The sequence below is a fragment of the Pholis gunnellus genome (assembly GCF_910591455.1).
Source record: "Pholis gunnellus genome assembly, chromosome: 21".
NCBI classification, from domain to species: domain Eukaryota; kingdom Metazoa; phylum Chordata; class Actinopteri; order Perciformes; family Pholidae; genus Pholis; species Pholis gunnellus.
Window position 1 is genome coordinate 8,351,636 of NC_136548.1, and position 21,077 is coordinate 8,372,712.

The following is a 21,077-nucleotide window of genomic DNA, read 5'->3' on the forward strand; positions in this document are numbered from 1 at the left end:
GCAGGTCATTTAAACTCAAATAATCGTCAATCCAACCCTGGAAACATGGCAGCGTCCCAGGAGCAGCCTGCCCCTCCCGCGTATAAATACCTGAGAACTGCTTCGATCGGACAGTGTTTACTCTAACTGTCTCCATTCAAGTCTTGTGCCGCTCCAAGAATAGACACCGCTTGTAAAGTCAATGCTTAAAACGCCCGGCTGGCTGCGAGGAAGGAAGTGACATGTTCCATTCCACTCACTACACACACTTGGAGAGATTAGCGCGCAGGCAGCGGTAATCTGGTTCCAGGACCACGGACAGAGACACCGTTTGGCCACGAATCTTGTCGGAAGTTGCTTTTAGCGCGCTCTGAACCTTAACGGAGACCAAACGAGTGTGAGGAAGTTCATTTGGACATTGAGAAGTCTGGAAAAAAAGAGGGACAGACAATGTTTGCTCGGTTGAATTTATACAAAGGCAGTTGACGCAGATTAAATCTCAGTGTCGCTGGCAACAGATTCCGGTGCACAGGAAACTGCGGGCTAAGAAGTCTAGCGATCAAGTAAAATCAAGTTTTTTTCTTATTTTGTATGTGTGAGTGACAATAACAGGGCGGAGGGAGTAGAGGAGAAGGCTGTGCGCTCAATCGGGAGCGTGCAAATACTGCACATTGGTCGGATCCAGGAGTCGCGAGGATGGAGATCCGGCCGGACAGGTTTAAAGTCGTGGCAGCCAAGACTCTCGGGAAAATATACGGGTATGTAAAATCTGTCTGGGACAAATTACAACAAGTACGTGTTAAAAAGCTACAGGCGTAATTGCCTTGTTGTGTTAAAAAAGAAAGTTCATCTTTTGCAATTAACAGTGAGTACAGTCTACATTAAAAACCTGATTTTATTATGAGGAATTGATTTTAAGAAGAAGCAAACTGCTCCTTTGAAGATCAAGGTGTCCAGAGGCCTGGTTTAGTGGGTTTGGGTGCCCTGGCACAACATCTGTCCCTCTAAAGGCTACTGAATCTGTCACATAAGAAACTGACATACATAATGTATCACCGTACAAGCAACTGCTTTCATGCAGCAGCTGATGAAAAAAAAAAAAAGTGACAAATATTGTTTCTAAATGCATAATGCTATGGAATCTTTCTCCTTTGGCCCAGAGAAACAATCAAAGAGAATTAAGTTTAATTTTAGGCTGAAAACTGTCGTATCGGTGAAAAATGAGGCGTTGGATCAATAGCTGGATTGATTTCTCCCCGGCGTTTCTGCAGTGCTGTCACATTGTTAAATTATGGAAGTGTCGTCACGGTTATATGTGGATGTTTATCTAACAGTGTGTTCCAGTTTGCCCCTTACACAAAGTAGTCTACGTTTGATAAGGGTGTCCATTTTACCCAAATGAATGAGAGTGACTTTGTGTTTAATGTCAAACAGGATGTGCGGCCTGTTATTCGGTGTCACCTAAGGAACAGTGCGTGTAAGAGAGGACCTTCATTAACCTTCAGGAAAGGCTTTCAAAAGCTGAGAACTTGTGATGATGGACCAAGGGCGGGACGTGGCAGGAAATCTGTCATTTATTTTCTTCGTGTGGTATTTTAGACTCTCAAGACACATGCGGAAAGAACTCAGGTGGTTATGAGAAACTTCCTGTTGGCAAAAAAAGAAGAAGCGTAAGACACCTTTCCCGCTGAGAATAAGTGAGGTAGTCGGGAGGAGTCTGGCCAGTGATTGATATCTGAACGTGAGAAGGTATTGATGAACACCATTTCTTCCTCTCGGGATTTGATGTGGCGTCTAAACACTTAAATCCTCTCCAGAAATAGCCTCTGCTCGTCCAAGCTGTCGGCCCACGTAAATCCCTGCAGGACATCAGGCCACACACCTTGGACACCTCTCTCTCTCTCTCTCTCTCTCTCTCTCTCTCTCTCTCTCTCTCTCTCTCTCTCTCTCTCTCTCTCTCTCTCTCTCTCTCTTCTCCCTACTTAAGTAGCCGGATAGCTCAACACCGAGTCCCCCCCCCCCCCCCCCCCCCCTTCTTCAGGGCATGTCACAGCCAGGATTAGGCAACTCGACCCACGACAGAGAGCCCGTAGCGGCCTATACTTTCATTTCCGTTGAGCGCACGTGCTCAGGTGGTACCCTGCTGCCGTGCATAACGCGCACCGGCCTGTTCCCCGGCGCTGTTCTCTGCACGCAACATGCTTAACGGCCGCTCAGAGCGAAAGGCGGACATTGCTGTGTTGACTCTTTGTTTTATGTATGGAGCTGTATCCGGTCAACAGCATATAGAAAGACGATGTATTCCTTTATAGTTCAGTTATAAAATCAGCTCTGTTGCTTGAGTTCTATTTGCTTATTTTTTGTATTGTTTGAATCTATTTAACTCTGCCCTTTTCTGACCTATGGTCTTTTCCTAGTCTATAAAGCTATTTACAATATTTATTTAAATCACCTGAAGTCGAGACAAAACAGAAGCATGATTTCATTGAAGTAGAACCCACTCAAAGTCTCCTGTCATTCAGCTATTTATATCAGGGCTGCAAATAACCATCAGTGCAAAACCTTCAAATATTCAATTTAGTATAATGCGAAGACAGGGAAAACATTTCCTCATTTGAGAACCTAAAACAAATTTAAAAAAGTATTAATTGGCAAAATAGTTACAGACTGATTAATTAATTAGATTAATTGGCTCTAATTTATGTATTAATATTTTAAAATAAATACTGTACAATTCCCCTCAGTTCTTCCTGCATCTCATTCCTGAGTCTCGTAGATGAATAGCCCTCAATATAACTAAAATAGGATTTTTATGTGGTCTCTCAGCAAATCTACAGGATTGAATTCATTGAGCCAATGCAAATGATCTCCAAATGTACACATTTTGTGTGACTTCAGTGTAACAGTTCACAGTGGACATTCTCACTACGAATTCTTCGTAGTATTGTCACGAAGAGCTTTTCCACCTTTCAAACAATCAACGGCAGTTATTTGACTCTCTTCTATCCGATCAATGATTCCAAGCTGTCGAGTCAAGTGTGAACCAAGCTGTCGACCTGCCCTGACATTTGTCCTTGACGTATGAATTAAAAGATTAAAACTAAGACATAACCAGGAATACTCACTGAGCGGAATAGCTCACGTGAATTCAGCTTCCTTGCATGCTTTCTAGATTCAAAACTGAGCACCTTTCTTCTTGAGTCAAACCGGTTCAGAGAAGCGCCCAAACATTTCCTCATGGTGTGACAAGTGCGACGGTGAGAACGTCAGCTAGCTTGATGAGGATTACAACGGCTTTTCTTTGACACAGGGTCAGTCATGAAAAGTCACCGCAGCAGATACAATATGTGCTATGTGTTGGCTGTTGTATTGCAGGGAATTAAAAACTCCATGCGGACATCCTCTGGATACTGGGACAGAAATTGGTGTTGAAGAAGAAGGAAATGTTGCGAATTGTGTTGCGAGACGACGCGTGAGTCAGGGGAGTTGGCGATAAAAGGAAGGGTTACAGATGAAGAGGAGACAGGAAGAATGAAGACAGAAGCCCGCCCAGACAAAAATAGTCCAAGAGAGCCAAAGTTATTAATAATTCAAGAGTGAGAATCATAAATATTTGATCAGTGTCGGAGACTGTTAGAACCTCTGCTTACAGTAACTAATAAAGCAAATATGTTTCATAATTGTGTAGCTTTTATTTTCCCAGTCTGATTACTGATTTTAGGGGACCGCTCTGATAAGGTTTGTTGGCAAGAATACAAAGATCAGTCTTTTTCTCGCTTAATATTTGATATCCATGTCATTAATACATCTCCACAGGAATTACATTTCCTGATGATAGAGAGCTTCAAGAATGGCTTTTGAAAGATCATGGTGCTTTTCTTTGCCTGCTATTTCAGAATTGTTATTGTCCTCGTGCCCGGTGACTCGAGAGAGTGGTGACGTTCTGGTTTAGGACAAGGGTACGTTAGAGTGTGCAGAGGAACTGAATCGGACACGGCACACAGCGGAGAGAATAAAGCTCCATTCTGAATTAGTTGGAAAGGCCTATTTATAAGCAGGATGTGAAAAGTGAATCAGGCTTGTGATCTTGTCCTTGGGCGTGACATTTAGCAGCACCTAACAAGTGTTTTTTTTTGTACTAACAAAGATTTTGGATGGGTGTTAAACCCAGTGGTCTACATCTACACACAAACACATATACAATCTTAAAAATAAATATGAAGAAAAATAAGGTAAGCAAGGGAGTTTGCTAGTAAGCTATAGCTTAATTGCTATGCTGAATGCACACTATGAAAATATTGTATTTCCATGGCACAGTTCAATGCATCCTGTGGTGAGGACCTTTCACTTTCTCTACCGAGTTGTCCAACAGTACCAAAGATCAATCGGCTGCTGGTCAGTGAGTGGGCAGTTTCAGCAGACCTTCAGTCACACACTCCACGAGACTCCTGTTAAAACGTGAAGTGGTCACAGTGTCGGTTTGTCGGTCGTCGTTCGGATCAGTGTCGTAATGCAGAGGAGATTCACTGTGATCACATCAGCCACATTTACCACACTGATGCATTAAACTCCGGATGACGTATTCACACACGGTGGCCAGCTGAAACCAATAGAGGCTGCACATATATCAAAGGAGTAATCTATTACTTCCTACTTCCATGCTTTTGGCACGTGCCTTATCACTTATTGCTGGCTCTGGCTGGTCGACACGCAATGTAATAGTTTAAGCTATGATTAGTTATTTTGACATGGCATGACACTCAGTACGTTTTATTCATTCTAGCCAAGTGATTGGCTAGAGCTTAAAGTCCTGCGTGCAAACACTTAAGTTGGGAAAACTGCTTTTAGTGTTTGCGCCTCACACACTGGGAACATTTTACAACACAAAGGTTCATTTAAAACCATGAGTACAAACTACTCTGCTCTTGAATGTGACGGTTTTTAACTGTGTCATGTCTGGTTGTTTGTTTTCTCATTAATTATTTTGTTTTAATTACACTCAACATTAATGAAAATGAGGGTTTAATAAAGGTTGAATGAATGAATGAACGTCAAAATTGCCAAACGGTACGGCGTTGAAATGTCAGTGGTAGTTCGACACAGCATTAAACACTGACCTACAGCACAGATAACATTGTTTAATTCCAGTACGTTTGTTGGATTTTCAACCCGACCACGATGAATGCTCACAATAGCCACTGTAGTAGGCTACTGTTATTAATGGTTCGCCCTAGTGGCTCAGGGGAGTCATAATACACTTAAATGTGGTTAAGTTCTAGCCCATGATCCCGGTCCCATTTCCTGTCCTGTATAACCAGCTGTAAAACATAATAGTCTATAGAATATATCCCCATCCCCCCATCCCAGCATTATTCATGCCCTGCACTGTTGGGTGTTGTACTTTGTCTAAAAGCTGCAGGGCTGAGTGGACTGATACGTCCTCTCACGTATGTGTGTATCTCTCTATGGTGGCTGTGAATTACAATTACCAGACAAAGGCAGCGGGGATGTTTGCTTTTAACGTTTACATGTATGTATGAAAAACTAAATATGTACAATAAATAAAGCTGTGCTATAAAAGGAGCTCTGTGCTCCATCATTTGGACCTGCAGTGCTTGAGTCTGTTTGAGAACTCAGCATTGCGCATGTTTAATAGATGACCTGCTGCCTTTAGATACATATTTGATGCCTGTTAGACTGGAGGCTGGCAGAGGTCATGCAGTTCTCAGGGTTTTCTCAGCAACCATATGAACACAGGTTATAGACAGTGGCAGAAACGGAGTAGAGCAGTTAACCTTGTTTGGAAGGAGAAGAGGAGCTTGGATGCGCCAGGATGAGGCAGTCTGTCAGGAGACGAACGTCTTCAATAATACCCAATTTATTAACACCTTGAAAAGACACGATAAGTCAAAGTTATGTCAGCAAGCTCCGGTGGTGGACAGATAACTGTGCCGACTGCCTCTTGTTAAGATGCTAGAGTTACCAGTCAAATTGACAGCGAGAAAGACTGTCTGAACATCTTATGTCGAGCCAAGCTGACAGAACAACATCTGTTCTCACTGAGTTTGGAAAACCTCGGTTTGCTCACCGACTGACTGGCTGCTCTTATAAAAATCTAAAAGTAAACTAAATGGATTTTCTTTTTTTGAGGCCTGGCACTCTAAACATTCTTTGAATAGCTGCTCAGTTCAGTGAATCAGCAAACTGTACACTGACTATTTGGTGCTTTTCTCATATGTCAGTGTGTTTTGGTGTATATTTTGGACAAGGGTTGCCATACAACATTGCTATTAGTTGAGATAGTTCAACTGATAGATAGCCCGGACAATCATGTCAAACAAATCACAAGTTGACAAAATAGATAATCAAGGATTGAGGCTATATCAACTTTCCTATCTCTTCTGAACAGAGCTCTTGAGAAGAAGCAAGAAAATGGCGAGACCATCGAGCTGTCGGCGGAGGGCCGGCCGGAGCTGGTGGAGGAGAAGGAGATACCCGTGGTGGACTGCACATGCTTCGGCCTGCCCCGGCGCTACATCATCGCCATCCTCTCAGGCTTTGGCTTCTGCATCTCCTTTGGTATCCGATGTAACTTGGGCGTGGCCATCGTCAGCATGGTCAACAGCCACACCGTCTTTAGAGACAACAAGGAGGTCATAGTGGTGAGTGGCACTGGATGAGGCGTGAAGTCTGCAGCAACAAGGCAGAATAAATATCATTGTGTTTCCAGATTATCTACTATTTATGTGTGAGACACGTGTTCGGTGAAACACACTATACCACCTTAAGCGTGTGGATTCCTCTGACTTTTGTAGTTTGAGATAGGCCTCTTAATTACACTTCAGGGGAAATGTAAATTCTGCAGTATACAATGACATTTTATACAACGGTGCACTTAAATTGGGGAAAGCCCTTTCCTGTTTCCAAGTTTACATCGTGAAAACTGAAATGGTCAGGTCAATCAGAAGATCTGGTTGTCTTAAAGTCTGTCAGTCAATGTTGGAGTCAGTGGGGTCATTCGTCAGAGTTAAGGTTTGACAGCTATTGTGAGGGAATATTGTGACAGGTCAACGGTCGAGCATAGGCCTCAGGGGGACAGGAATCCTTCACATGAGTTCTTTTGTATTGTTCTTCCTTCAGTTTTGCGGCTTGTTACATACTGTCTATTCTGGTACATACCACATACATATATGTATATATATATATACATACACGTGCAGATCGCCTCAGTGCATTTTAGGGATTGAACTCTAATTCAAGTACATGCGTCCTGTGTGTCCCAACAGAAAGCTCAGTTTGACTGGGATCCAGAAACAGTGGGAATGATTCACGGGTCCTTCTTCTGGGGATACATAGTAACCCAAATCCCAGGAGGGTTCATCTGTCAAAAGTTTGCAGCAAACAGGTCTGTTAATTCACTATTTATTGTATGCAAAGGATAATTGTACATTGTAGTATACACCCTGAATGTCTCCTCCCGTCTCTATTCTTTCCTCTTCCAGAGTGTTTGGCTTTGCTATAGTGGCCACGTCTTTCCTGAACATGCTCATCCCTGCAGCAGCACGGATGCACTTTGGCTGTGTTATCCTTGTCAGAATATGTCAAGGACTTGTGGAGGTGCTTGACCCTATAGCTTGCTCATAAACACAAGAAATTGGTAACAAGAAAGATTTCCATTTTATTGAAAACATTTAGCATAGTGTAATTTCTTCCCTATCCCACAGGGGGTTTCATATCCAGCCTGTCACGGCATTTGGGCAAAATGGGCCCCACCTCTTGAAAGAAGTCGCCTGGCGACGACAGCCTTTTGTGGTGAGTCCGTCTGTATCTGTTCTCTCGGTCTTTAAACAAGGGATGATTATTATCACTTTAAGAGACATATTTATTGTATATACTGTGCATTTTTTATTTTCTTTCAATTTTCTTTCAATGTATTATATTCTGCTCTGTTATCTTATTGTATTGTATATATTGAGCATCTTTCATCTTTCATATTTTTATGTTTACTCTGTAACAAATCTGTAATAAAGTATACATCTATCTATCTATTTATCATATATAGCAAGTTCAATGAACCCACAGAACTGAAACGGTTAGTAAATTAATACATTAGCTAATTTAAAGAAAATTAACTGGCAACTATTTTGATAAAAATGCAACATCTTGTTGGTTCCAGCTTCTTTGGGTTTTGGACTGTTGATCGAACAACACAAACAATCTAAACATGCAATTTTTCACTATTTACCAGCTGCAACAGCGCGTGTCTGGTGTTGTTTTTTCACCTGTCTGTGTGTGTGTCATCGTGGCAAACTGTGGTCCTACAATGAGACACCTACAATGAATGAGTTATTGACATGTTGTATGGACAAAGTAAGTGGCAGAGTATAATTTAAATGGCGGCGCTAAACACATTTTTTCTTTTATCTAGGTTCTTATGCTGGGGCTGTGATTGCCATGCCACTAGCTGGAATCCTGGTCCAGTACACAGGATGGTCATCAGTCTTCTATGTCTACGGTAAGAGACCCTTGTCCTTTTGGCCGGAGGCAAAATAAATAAAATACAAATAAAATGTAGAAAAAAACTAGTCCAGTCATGTTACAGTTTACTTCCATGTCCCTCCAAATGGTCCTTACTTCATCATTTTACTCTATTAGACATGAAATTGTCAACATTAAATGTGTTTTGTGAGGTCACAGGGACCTTTGAACACTAAATCCAATCAGTTCCTTGAATCTAGGTGAACATTTGTGCCAAATTTGAAGAAAGGCAGCAGCTATAATCAATGTGTCTCCTTGTTCTTTACGACCTTTCTTCCCCTGCTTGTCTTCTTCCTCCCCACAGGAAGCTTTGGGATCATGTGGTACTGCTTCTGGTTCCTGGTGTCTTATGAAAGTCCAGCAGCCCATCCCACCATCACTGAGGAGGAGAGAACTTATATTGAGGAAAGCATTGGAGAGTCGTCCCAACATACAATCACGGTCAGTGCATGGAATAGATTTGTATAATATGATTCATACACTGTAGCACAGTACTAATGTGGCCTGCCCTGTTATTTACATTTCCCTCAGCTGAATGTGAGTTGATATGTTCACACTATCTACTATATGGTAAACAAGCAAAGCAAAGTAAGAGTAACAAGGAAGTTAGCCTGGATGAACCTTAAGAGGGTGTCAAACATTGTCATGAGCCATTTCTAATAATAGTATAGAAGAAGAATATTTGACCAAAATGAAAGCAACATGGCAGAAAGTTGTAACCTCTGCTCATTTGTGTCTGCATTCATGCATTTAATTTATTCCAACCACCATCATCTTGATCACAATGTCCTGGTTTTTCATTTATGCCAAAAAGATATCTCAAATAGACAAAACTGGTCATTGATCCTGCTAAAACAGCTGTGCATTTATGATTGAGAAACATGAGAAAAATTCCATGACAAAATCACTGAAATAAGTAACTTATTTTTGCCGTGTTACAGAAATTCAACACGCCGTGGAGGGCCTTCTTCACGTCCATGCCAGTGTATGCCATCATCGTGGCAAATTTCTGCAGAAGTTGGACTTTCTACTTGCTTCTCATCAGCCAGCCTGCGTACTTCGAAGAGGTGTTTGGGTTTGAGATCAGCAAGGTAACAGAAACCAGATGTGCTTATGTGCGGTGTGCTGCACCAGGAACAAATGTTGCCACATGTACAATAACATGAAACTACTGAAGAAAGTCAAAGCTCTAGAAAGTCTTTTACACATTGTTTTCTTTGTCTCATCTCTCTTTAGGTGGGCATGGTTTCTGCACTTCCCCACCTTGTCATGACCATCATCGTGCCCATTGGTGGCCAGCTTGCTGACTATCTGCGCTCCAACCAAATCATGACCACCACTAACGTCAGGAAACTTATGAACTGTGGAGGTAAGAAAGCAAATTTAGAATTTCAGAAAGGGGAATGCATAGATGTAGTACACAAGAAATGTAGCTCACATGCTGTGCTAATATTAGCAGCTATTTATTTCCCGAAGACGTTAAAACTGTAGCCATATCTGATATAAAAAAAAACGTTTTTATTTTTTTTTAGTCAGAAGGCCGGTTCCTTCATGTGAAACAGTACCTTATTGCCTAATTATGGGGTTAAATACAGTATTTAGTCAGCTGTAGTGAGAAAAGAGTTGCTGCATAAGGGAAATGATGACTCACTGTAAAGCAGAAGCCCTGCCTCTGTTGGCTATTTTTGAACTACAGAGAAATCGATAGCAGAGTGAAATGGAGAAGTATACAGTGTACATATGCCTTTGTGGGAAGCTGTCAGTACTGGGCCAAACGAAAAGTTACTGTTCAGTCGACAGCATTTTATGAAACAGAAGAAGAGAAAGGCGTCAAGAAAACAGACTTAAGTTGACTTGAATGAGCATTTTGCATTGCGACTTAAAGGGATAGTTCTGGTGTTTTGAAGTGGGGTTGTGTGAGCTACTTATCCATAGTCAGTGTCCACCTGACCTACAGTAGACAAGCAGACAAGAGAACCAGCACAGGAGCAAAGCAATGTGTACTGCTGTAGAGAGGGGGCAGCAGCACGTAAAAGTAAGACTCACCTAAAAGAATCACACACTGACTATAGACAAGTACGTCATTCAACCCCACTTCAAAAACACCAGAACTGTTGCTTTATGGTTAATGTTCTCCATTAACGAGTTAAACTCATTGTGCATCAGGGTTCGGGATGGAGGCAACCCTGCTGCTGGTGGTGGGCTTCTCTCATACAAAAGTTGTTGCAATCACATTCCTGGTCCTGGCCGTGGGTTTCTCTGGCTTTGCCATTTCAGGTGACACCACGTTTATTCTTACTGTAGTAACATTTTGTATCAATGCATCTACATTGCCCCCAGCAATATCAATAAGCCCCTCTTTTTATAGAGGACATCAACTTGTTTTTAACCTTTTTAGCCACAAATATTAAAGTGCAATTTGTAGAGCTTGTGCTCATATAACTTTCCTATCGTTTATGTGCTAATATTGTATTTATCTTTCCTCATAAGGTTTCAATGTCAACCACCTGGACATTGCACCACGATATGCTAGTATCCTCATGGGTATCTCCAACGGTGTGGGCACTTTGTCTGGTATGGTTTGCCCACTTATTGTTGGCGCCATGACGAAGCATAAGGTGAGGGCTTGTGTTGTAAAATACATGCAAAAAATACATTTATGTTCTTGTTTTTGTTATTACCATGGATTATTGCACAAACATGTATGTTGCATGACCTTATATATGTAAACAGTGCACCTCCAACTAGATTTGGTTATAAAAATGTTTCTAAATCAACAGCAGGTGTCCCTTCCTCAGAAAGAATTTTAGCATTTTGCATGTCCGATAGTCATTCAGGGAGAAATGTATGACTTAAGAGGAGTCGATATCACTTAAAATTTGCACTGAGAGTAGCTCAATCGCAGCCACAGGAGAAGTTGAATCTAAAGTAAGTTGTTTGAGCAACAAATTTCATTGACAGGAGTAAAAGGTATTTAGAGAATAAGCTCATTTATACTTACATTTATTTTTGTGCTTTTTTTTCATGCTCATAATGTCTTTTTCTTCTCTCACTCTACCTTGACAGACGCGGGAGGAGTGGCAGGGAGTGTTTCTCATCGCCTCGCTTGTTCATTATGGAGGTGTTATATTCTATGGTGTGTATGACTTCTGTTTTCACTCATTCTTCCAGAACCAGAGCATTAGAGCGTTCAAGTGTGGAACAATCTGTGCATTTCTCTTCATGCAATCTTCTGTAGTTTGGTTGTCATAAGCCTGAATACTGTGCAACAACTCTGTATCTTACGGATTGATCATGTCTCATGCGCTGCAGGCCTCTTTGCATCTGGAGAGAAGCAAGCTTGGGCAGAGCCGGAGCAGCTGAGTGATGAGAAATGTGGCATCCTGGATGAGGATGAGCTGGGAAACGAGACAGAGGAGCTGTATCGCACAAGCGGTGGGGGAGGCTACGGAGCCATGAACCAGGGAGCAGATCCCAACGGAGCCGGAGGCATGGGGGGAGGAGGAGGAGGAGGAGGCGGCTGGGTCTCAGACTGGGACAAAACCGAGGAGTATGTCCAACCAGGAACCAATAATTACCGAGACCATTGAGTTAACATAAAACCTGCAGATCTCCTGCACAAAGCCTTTAGTGAGGCAGAAACAGTACACCAACAGCGTGGCGCTTCACCCGATGGCATGAAGAACTTTGAAAGTGTGGATTAAAATGTGAGGACCATTTTTCAGCAAGTCTGACTATATTATCATAACTGAACTGAATCCAAAGAGACTCCACAGTGGAGGTGAAGACATTAGTAAATGTAAAATGTGTGTTTGTGTGTGCAATTGTGTACCTTGTGTGACAGACAACCTAAGTAAGAGTGTATTAGGACTCATCACCCTCCCTGCAATATTTCTCGGAGGACGGTTGTGTTTTAGGCCTGCTGTGGCTTTCTTTGGTGTTTATTCACTGTAATATTTGTAGACATTTCTATATATTATCTGACAGGATTTCATTTGTATGCCTCTCACTTAAATAGTTACAAATCGTCGGCAAACCCAAGAGTATGCCCCCTCCACTGAAGTTAAAGCAGGTACAATCACCTAAACTGGTTTTCTACATGGTCTTCACACCATGAAAGCTTTTCTCCTATAAACAATGTTAAGTCTTGTCCTTAATGTGCACACTTTTAAGAAAAAGCATGTTACTTGTGCCAATACAACAACATATTTTTGCTCTGTAGTATTGGTTTACTCGTCCACTAAGAAAAGAATTGAACACCTGCAGATATTACTGTGCACAGCTTTCTGTGAAGTCTAAATAGCCCATACTGATATTTTTAGATGCAGCATCTTGTGCAAAAAAAATGTTTTATGTACTAGGCCTCGAACCTGTCTGCCTGCTGACAAACTGGGGAATAAAAATGCCTCGTATAACACTAGGAGCGATGCTATTTCCCAGGGTAGTTTAAAGACACTTTTATCGGGCCTCTTTGAGACTGTTTTCTTCCAAATGTCCAATATCAGAATTTGGTTCAATGTGAATTACTTGTAATATATTCTTCATTGATTTTATTTTATGTTAATGTCGTGTGCAAGCAATTCATGCTCTAAGTGTACACATCAGCATATAACCTAAGATCCCCCACACATGCCGGTGTCTGCTCTCCGTCACGTTGGCGAGGCACAGAAAACCCCGAGCCGAGACGGTTGTGTTTCGGTTGTGTAGCATTATGTCGAAACAAAAAACTGTGCAAATAAATGTTAGTCCCGTTGAGCCATTACGTAGATCTCAATCGGTCAATCTTGTTTAAAGGTGGACTTTCATTACCTTTCGCTTTATTTTTTTAGTGCAGCAAGTTGAAGATATGTTAAAAGATCAGTAAACTGACTGATAATTGGTATTGATAACAATACAACGACATTCCACTGGACATTTGTTTCACTTAGTAGATGTTTAAATGTATCTAGCTAGCCCCACAATGAAGGTCAAGGATTAAAAAATGTGTCAGCGTGTTAGATCATGGAAAGGTATCTCTTTGGCTGATACGGTTTCATAGAGTGGAGTTCACTGGTAGATTAAATAGCCTCATAAATGTTAGGGTTTTTACTGTTTTGTCATTTTTCATTTATTTCCTTGTTAAATGTTTTGTTCTGGATTATTAACTAAAATTGTATATGTAAAAATCATGTACATGTATTGTATAATAAAACCTAGAGGTGATAATTCCTGCACAATAATTATAGATCATAGTTATTATTTATAGGCTGTTTATTCTTATGCATTACTCAGTCATTAGGTGATGTATAAACTGTCTTGCGAAAAAAGAAGAAGATGATTACAGCTGAGTGTTACATTTTTAATCAGCGTTTTAAATGTTTCATTTCAGCACCTGTTTGGTCTCGATTGAGCCAACTTTCTTCTGCTTCATGCATGATTCAGGCACGAATAGTGTAGCTCTTTAAAGCTATGGAAACAGTGGTTTCATGTTACCCATAATGCTGTACTCATCTCCAGACAGTGTATTGATCAGTGAGCACAGAAGAGCACTATAAGAGCGCAGAAATTAAGAAGAAAAATAGATTTTGGCTCAGGGATTCACTCATGCTCTGGTCTCTAAAAATCGATGGGATCATCCTGCATCCATCTGCCAGTGAGAGAAAGAGTCGTCACCTGGACGCTCTAACAGGCTGGGTTACCTCAAGAATCCAGACTCAACTGCCGACTAAGCGAAAGACATCAAGAGGACAAGCCATTGAGCATCGCCTGCCTAATGTTTTCAATAGGCCTACTCCCTGTGGCTCAATTGCTTCAATTTGACCTAACTAACCAACCAAGTGATGGGTAGTTTTTTTTATTTTATTCCCCAAAACTTGAACTATTTGTTGCTTGCTCATGTCTCTGAATTGGCTGCACTGGCTGTTGTCGTGACCTGACGCTACTATTCTAAAGACCAGTTTTGTCAACTTGTTGACCTTTGTTTTCTCCTCTGCATCACAAACATTTAGAGAGATAACACCTGAGTTGTATGTGTAATGAATTCTGATTCTTGAACCTTCTTTGGCATTCATTTGTTGTCGGGTTACAAAGGCAGCAGAGGATCATAACATCTATACATTTTGTGAAAAAGTGAACCACAACCAATATTTAATCAAATTGATTTATTTCAGCACATAACAGGAATGACACTCTCTCTCAAGATACTGTATTTGCAGTGCAAATTAATCTGATATCTGATCGGCACACACACACACACACACACACACACACACACACACACACACACACACACAAGTGATTTTACGTTAGAATGCAAAAGCAGAAACTATGCAATATTATGCCATTTCTTATTTGCCAAATAAAAATAATAATAGAAACATCTGTAAATCAAATACATTTGAAGACACAAAAGTCAAATCATTGGACCATTCCCCATGGCTGTACAAATAAAACTATGTAACTCTACTCACCCCTTTCCCATAGTTTTATTGTTTGATCAAGCACTCAATCACCTTTACACATTATAAAAAGCCTTAAAAAAAACAGTTGAGTAATTGTCATGAAAAGTCTGTATGATTCCGTTTGTAAGAGCCATTTTGTTATTGTCTTGTTTTGTAAAACCTCCCACCACTTGGGGGCGTAGTGCCGCTGTCAATTAAGCCACAGGCTAATATAATCAGCGGGGTCACCCAATGCAGGTGTTGCTGAATAGACGGGAACAAACCGTTTTTTAACTGTGCGATATTGAATGAAGATAAATGTTGTGATTTATTTAGTCTATGGTTTAGGAAACGGATTATGACAGAGAAAGTGTCTGTCTTCTTATTATGTTGGAAAAGATGCAGTTGTGAGAAATAAAATGCCTACGTTGGAAACTGGACGTCTAAACAAGCAATCAGCAACCGTGGTGGCCTTTTTTTTTGATAAGCAACGGGGTCACTACACCGGTAGTGGTGAGTATACATATGACAACGGCTGACACAATATTTGGTGTTTTGGACTGTTGGTGGCATTTTCTCTTCTGTTAACTTGTGATGGCTTTTTACATTTTACAGAATACTCCACATAATTAACATGATACATGCAATAAAAAAAAGAATTTGCAACAATTTCTAGCCGCTGCACTTTGCAATATACATATACAAACAGGATAATATTTTGTTATTTGGCAGCTAGTTTTTAACTGACTTTTGTTTTTGGTCAAAGTATATCTCACAATTCTCGACCCATGACCCTGAGTTACTTTCATTTCCCAGACAGCACTACGAAGTTAACTTCCAATCAAAGAATTTGAAGTTAAGGAGTGTGACAAAGACGTCACCTGACTTTTCTGGTTTGCGGGAAATTCGATTTATTTTTAAGAATAAAAGCTACTGAGACCAATCTGTCCTTTTATGACTCAGTCTCGTGTTCCTCTGCTGTGACTTCCTTCTTTTCCTCCACTATGTCATATTCTCAATCCTTGTCTTTCCCTACTGCTGCGTATCTTCACTCACCTCCCGCTGCCCCCACCATTCCCAGGGTGTGGTATGCCCCCCCTTCCATTTCCTCTTTCTTCAGTGCCTCGTATTCACTCTCTTTCTTCTGGCTGCCTGCTGCTTCTGGGTGAAGGGTGTGGTATGTCCCCCCTTCCATTTCCCCTTTCTTCAGTGCCTCGTATTCACTCTCTTTCTTCTGGCTGCCTGCTGCGTCTGGGTGAAGGGTGTCGTATTCGGCCTCCCTTCGGGAACCCTTCTGCAGCACCTCATATTTGTCATCACCGGTGCCTCGTGAGGTCAACGCCACTTCCTCATAAATTGCCACTAAAAAAGAAAAAAATACGTGCTATTTGATGCCATCAGTGTGTTTACAAAAAATGGAAAACAAGTTAATAGTTACTCACCAGTGGTGTTTCTCTTTTTATAGTATATATAAAAAACCACAGCTGCTAATCCCAGAAACACCAGCGCGATGACGACACCAATCAGGATGGATTTGATCGGAGGTGGATCTGAAACGGAGACAAAAGATACAGAACTGAAATCCCTGAGTGTGACCTTGTGATGGTAAATAGCAGTTGAATTAGCAGCATTTGTCAGGCATTAAATATTGATATATGAATCTCATTAAGAACTCCAGCAATTTAGTATTGTACTGCCATAAAGTTGGGGGGGGGCTCACAAGACTGACTATGAAAATGGTTCAAATTGATGCCACAGAGATTCCCTGACTTTTACTCCCTTGCATGGGTCAAGATCCAAAAACACAGTTTCTCTATAGCATAATTTGCTAGAACCTCCCTGCTTGGTAAATACCTTCATCTTTCAAACTCCACATCCCCCTTTTTGTAAGAAATTGTGACATTATGTCCAGTTTTCTGTTAAGATTTTAAAGTCTCTGAGCCGAAGGTGAGGATAACTCTGATGACACAATCGGGTTTTCTTTTTTTGACGTTGTAAGCTCCCTCCATGGTCACAAAATACATTCTACAACTGTTCTCACAGGCTGGACAGTGCTCATGACGAGTTAAGTGCTCTTAATTTGTATTAATATGTCAAGGGAAACCATGTCAAATTCCATTAGCGGGAACAAAAGCAGGAACTCACGAAAGTGAACGTTGCTGAGAAAAGACCTCCCGATGTCCCACACGGCTCTACATGCATAGGTACCGCTCTCTTTTGGCATCATCAATTCTTGGCTGGAATCCATAAGGGCCCATGGCTGACCATTATTCTTGTAGTACCAACGATAGGTGCTATCACTGGGACAAAGTGGACAAGAACACGACATGCCAACGTTTGCAGAGAGAACTGCCTTCATAGGAGGTGCTGAAAAAGGACAAATGAGGAGGAAAAAGTTGCATGTGTAAAGCATACAGTATTACACAAAAGAGGGAAACTTCATTCAGTACACCAGCAGTCAAAGGGTGTTGGTTGATTATGTGTACCTTGGACAAACACATCTTCGTTATCCGAGACCACGTGGTATGGGGGCCCGGCAGTGCGCCCCATGTATGTGAACGTCACATCACACTTATAACTTCCCCTTGCAGATTCTGTCACGTTAGGGATTTTGTAGGTAGAAACCGAACTATCCAGAATGATTTTGTCGTCTTTGTAGAAAGTAGTGTGCCTAATGTTATTGGTGCCCCAGACATGGCACTTCAGAGTCAGACTCTCCCCAACCACAGCAGGCAGAGGATACATTTCCAACGACGCGGCCTTCTCTGAAAGGAGATGATTGTATTAGAGTTTACCCCTATAATTTAAATGACCAGTACTATGTTGATGGTGCTGTTAATGTTACATTGTGAAAAACTAAGTTGCTCGTAGTGAAGAACCTACAGAAAGTCTTCCCCTGAACCTGCATGTCTCCTTGGCTTAGCATGACAGAGCATTGAAATAACAGCAGGCCTACCTGAGGTCCTGACCGTGATTTGGTTACTTCTGAGTTGCTTCGTATCGGTACACCAGAAAACGGTCTCTCGGACATTCAGTCTAGAGATTTGAAAGACCGCACTCGCATTGTCATTCTTCAACCTCAACGCAATCTTCTTCGTCGGCCCTCCTCTGTAGACCCAGCACTTCCAGCCGTGCAGACCTTTCTCATTGTCAAGCTGCAGGACAACTGAACCTCCTTTCGGCATCACTGGCTGGCCGGTCTTGATGGTGAGGGAGGCACTGGGAACGTAATCTGAATGGTAAATAGATAAATTATACAATTATTTGTGTACCTCCCTTTACATCTTTGGGAGTTTGAGATGTAATACTTATGTTCATGTGGTACATTTACCCAGGACGTCGATGGGAAAAGCGACACTCTTTTTCCCGTTGAGCTCGCATTGATAAGAGCCTGAGTGCTTGGGTGCAGCAACTCCTATCTTCCAGGTTTTTCCTGTCAGCGGTTGTTTCGTGCCGTTTAAGTACCAGCTCACTTCGCTCCCACTTGAGCTGCTGTCACAGCTCAGAAAAAGCGAGTCCCCTGAGAAGATCTGCTTGAGTTCGGGTGAGATAGAAACTAAGGAGGCAGGAGACAAAGAAAAGAAGACATATAGATTGTGGAGGCATAGTTTGTCATTACAGTAAACCACAAAGGGCTGCTGTACATGGTCATTGCTGCCACCGATTGAGATTTTACACCCCTGAGAGGTAATGCAGGGAAGCTGGAGAGCTGACATCTGTGAACACTGGTTACCTTGTGGCTGACATCTTGCCAGGAGCACGAACTCTGTAACAAAATATAAAAATGTTATTCTTTAATATAGTGCAAGTCTTTCTGTAATAATACACCATTAACATTGGTCTCTTCCATCTAGAGCAGGGCATTTCCGACACTGAGTCAAAATGTTGATGAGCAATATCCTCTTTTTTTTTTTTTTTGGATGACCTAGTCAAATATATTACTTTTGACCCTTTTGAAGGTTTCGATTTGATTACCAGCTCATTGCATTTAAAATTCTGTAATTGTAGAGTGTCAAACATAAGATAAGATAAATTAAATGAATCAAAATGTATTGGGTTTCTGGTTTTGTTTTAACCTTATTTGCCTTGTCTAGAGATGATGAAAATGGGCTTTGCCAACACCCTGCTCCTCTCTCTCACTGATGTGTTGGCGACGGTTGGGTCAGTGTTAGTGCTTACCAATTACATTCCTTCCTAAAGGGTAGCTCTGTGATTTTTATGGAGGCAAACCTTTTATCTTATTTGTTAAATGTTAAATGCAATTCGTTACAGAAAATTCAGCTAAATGTAAAAACATTTTAGTATGATTTTAGCTATGTTGGAAATTTGTATAATTGATTAATTGCCTCGATCACCAGCTGCAGGGACATCAAAAGGCCTCAACCTTGGTTTTTATATTTTCATACTCTATGTATTAAAAGCAATATCAAATCCCACACAATTTCAGCTGAGCATGATATAGCTGTAATAATACTCACAAAAAATGAATACCAAATAATCTGAAATATATTTCATATAAATAAACTTAAACTTTTAAACCCAGCAATCTCGGCTCATGTTTCACTGGATCTTACCTGCCAGGAGCAGCAGATGTTGTATTCCCCTCATGGCGCTGCCAGAGTAACGCAGTGAAGAGAGACGACTAAATGACGGAGGTGTTTAAAAAGTGACCAGACACCAAGTATCTGTTTTGAGTCATGTTGAGGAAGTTGCTGCCGGGGTTGAGCCAAGCACACAAGAGTTGCAAAAGAAAAAAACTAAATATCTAAGTACACTTCCCCTCTGCAACCATATTTCTCCACAATAGTTTTTCCTAGTAGCATACAGAACCTCATCTTAACAGAACGTAACTAGTACATTGTAAATTGTGACAGAGGAAGCGGAGAGCAACTTGGAAACGTTACCCTAGAAAATACTGTATGCAATATTAAGAAACCAAAGCACAAAAGGTCATTAAGAAAGACAGACAAAGTAAATATAGAAGATAAAGAAAGAAGAAGGAAAAACTGGAAGTTGTTGCTTGAGAAAGCTTCAAGATTAGTGACTTTCGGCCTCCTATGAACCTTCATAGAGGGCAGTAAATATTTTCTTTAAACAATAACTGGCAATATGTACAAATGCCTTACCTGGCCAGTCTCAGCTGCTCTAAATTAGGAGGTCTGACAAACTATATTACAAGGGTTAACAGAAAAACAGGATTACTTAACATGACAGAAACCTCCAATAGGCACTAAAGATAGGTATTGGTTAAATCAAAAATCTATAGTTGGAGAACCCCAGTTATACTAAGACGGCAAATTAGAGACTCAAATGAACTAAAAGCCAGCCTGCTTCTGTATAAGAAACAATAGTTCAACAAGGCACAGACGGAACAAGACCGAAGCAAGAGAAGCATTTACGTGCTGCATCCCAATTTAGGGCCTGAAACCTGTTAAAAAATAATACAAAACTTTTCTTTATTTCAAGAAGAAGGAGATTCATTTGCTGAAAGCAGGCAGTGTGTAGTAACAAGGATGCAGGTCTTCATAAAGACCCTGATGGTCATATTTGATTGGACGGTAAATGAACACAAAACAACTTTGGCGTTGAATTATCGCAAGGCTCCATGAAGTTCATAAAACTTTGTAATTATTATGGCTAAAGTCAGTTATATTACAGTAATTTAAGTAACCCAGACTGACCTGCTTATCAGTTGGTCTCTAAGTAAGACTTCTGAGAAATGAAGGAGAAACTGCCACAGCTGTTCATAAATGATCACACGTAGCTGAGAAGCATGGTGTGAAAGTGGGGTGTGAATCTGACAGTGATAAGGCTAAAAGAGGAAAACAAAATGTTTGCTTTTAAAAATACATGATGCTCATGCAGTCAACATGTGACGGTCACTATTAATGGACACACAGATAAGATTGGATGTTGTGAACCTGTCTGTACCGCAGGCGCCCAGTTCAGGTTTAAAATATCATCAAAGAATCAACACTCAAAAAGCTTAATATGACCTGCAGTTATAGAGCACTTTGTAATTAACTATATGGGCAGGTCATTTCAGCACACTGTGGGTTTTAGGTGTTAAATGAGATTTCTAGAACTGAACAGCTTATATATATATATATATATATTATATTATGGTCAGCAACTTCTTCT

General features: G+C 41.0%; 2 protein-coding genes across 2 annotated transcripts; one reads left to right on the top strand and one right to left on the bottom strand.

Moving 5' to 3' along the window:
• Positions 1-675: 675 nt before the first annotated feature.
• LOC306713233 (vesicular glutamate transporter 1-like) lies at positions 676-12,107 on the top strand (the record flags this gene model as incomplete). The annotated part of the gene is made up of 13 exons (XM_079182881.1): positions 676-737; positions 6,389-6,641; positions 7,266-7,384; positions 7,482-7,596; positions 7,704-7,791; positions 8,408-8,494; positions 8,822-8,958; positions 9,459-9,608; positions 9,754-9,886; positions 10,684-10,794; positions 11,008-11,135; positions 11,584-11,653; positions 11,830-12,107. 13 exons carry the CDS (start codon positions 676-678, stop codon positions 12,105-12,107), a joined length of 1,731 nt encoding a protein of 576 aa, XP_079039007.1.
• Positions 12,108-14,717: 2,610 nt separating this feature from the next.
• Positions 14,718-19,544, bottom strand: LOC306712651 (uncharacterized protein; the record flags this gene model as incomplete). The annotated part of the gene is made up of 8 exons (XM_079182036.1): positions 14,718-16,298; positions 16,379-16,486; positions 17,082-17,303; positions 17,423-17,701; positions 17,893-18,168; positions 18,268-18,492; positions 18,670-18,702; positions 19,511-19,544. The coding sequence occupies 8 exons, from the start codon at positions 19,542-19,544 to the stop codon at positions 15,985-15,987; spliced, it is 1,491 nt and encodes a 496-aa protein (XP_079038162.1). The 3' UTR covers positions 14,718-15,984.
• Between the last annotated feature and the right edge of the window lie 1,533 nt (positions 19,545-21,077).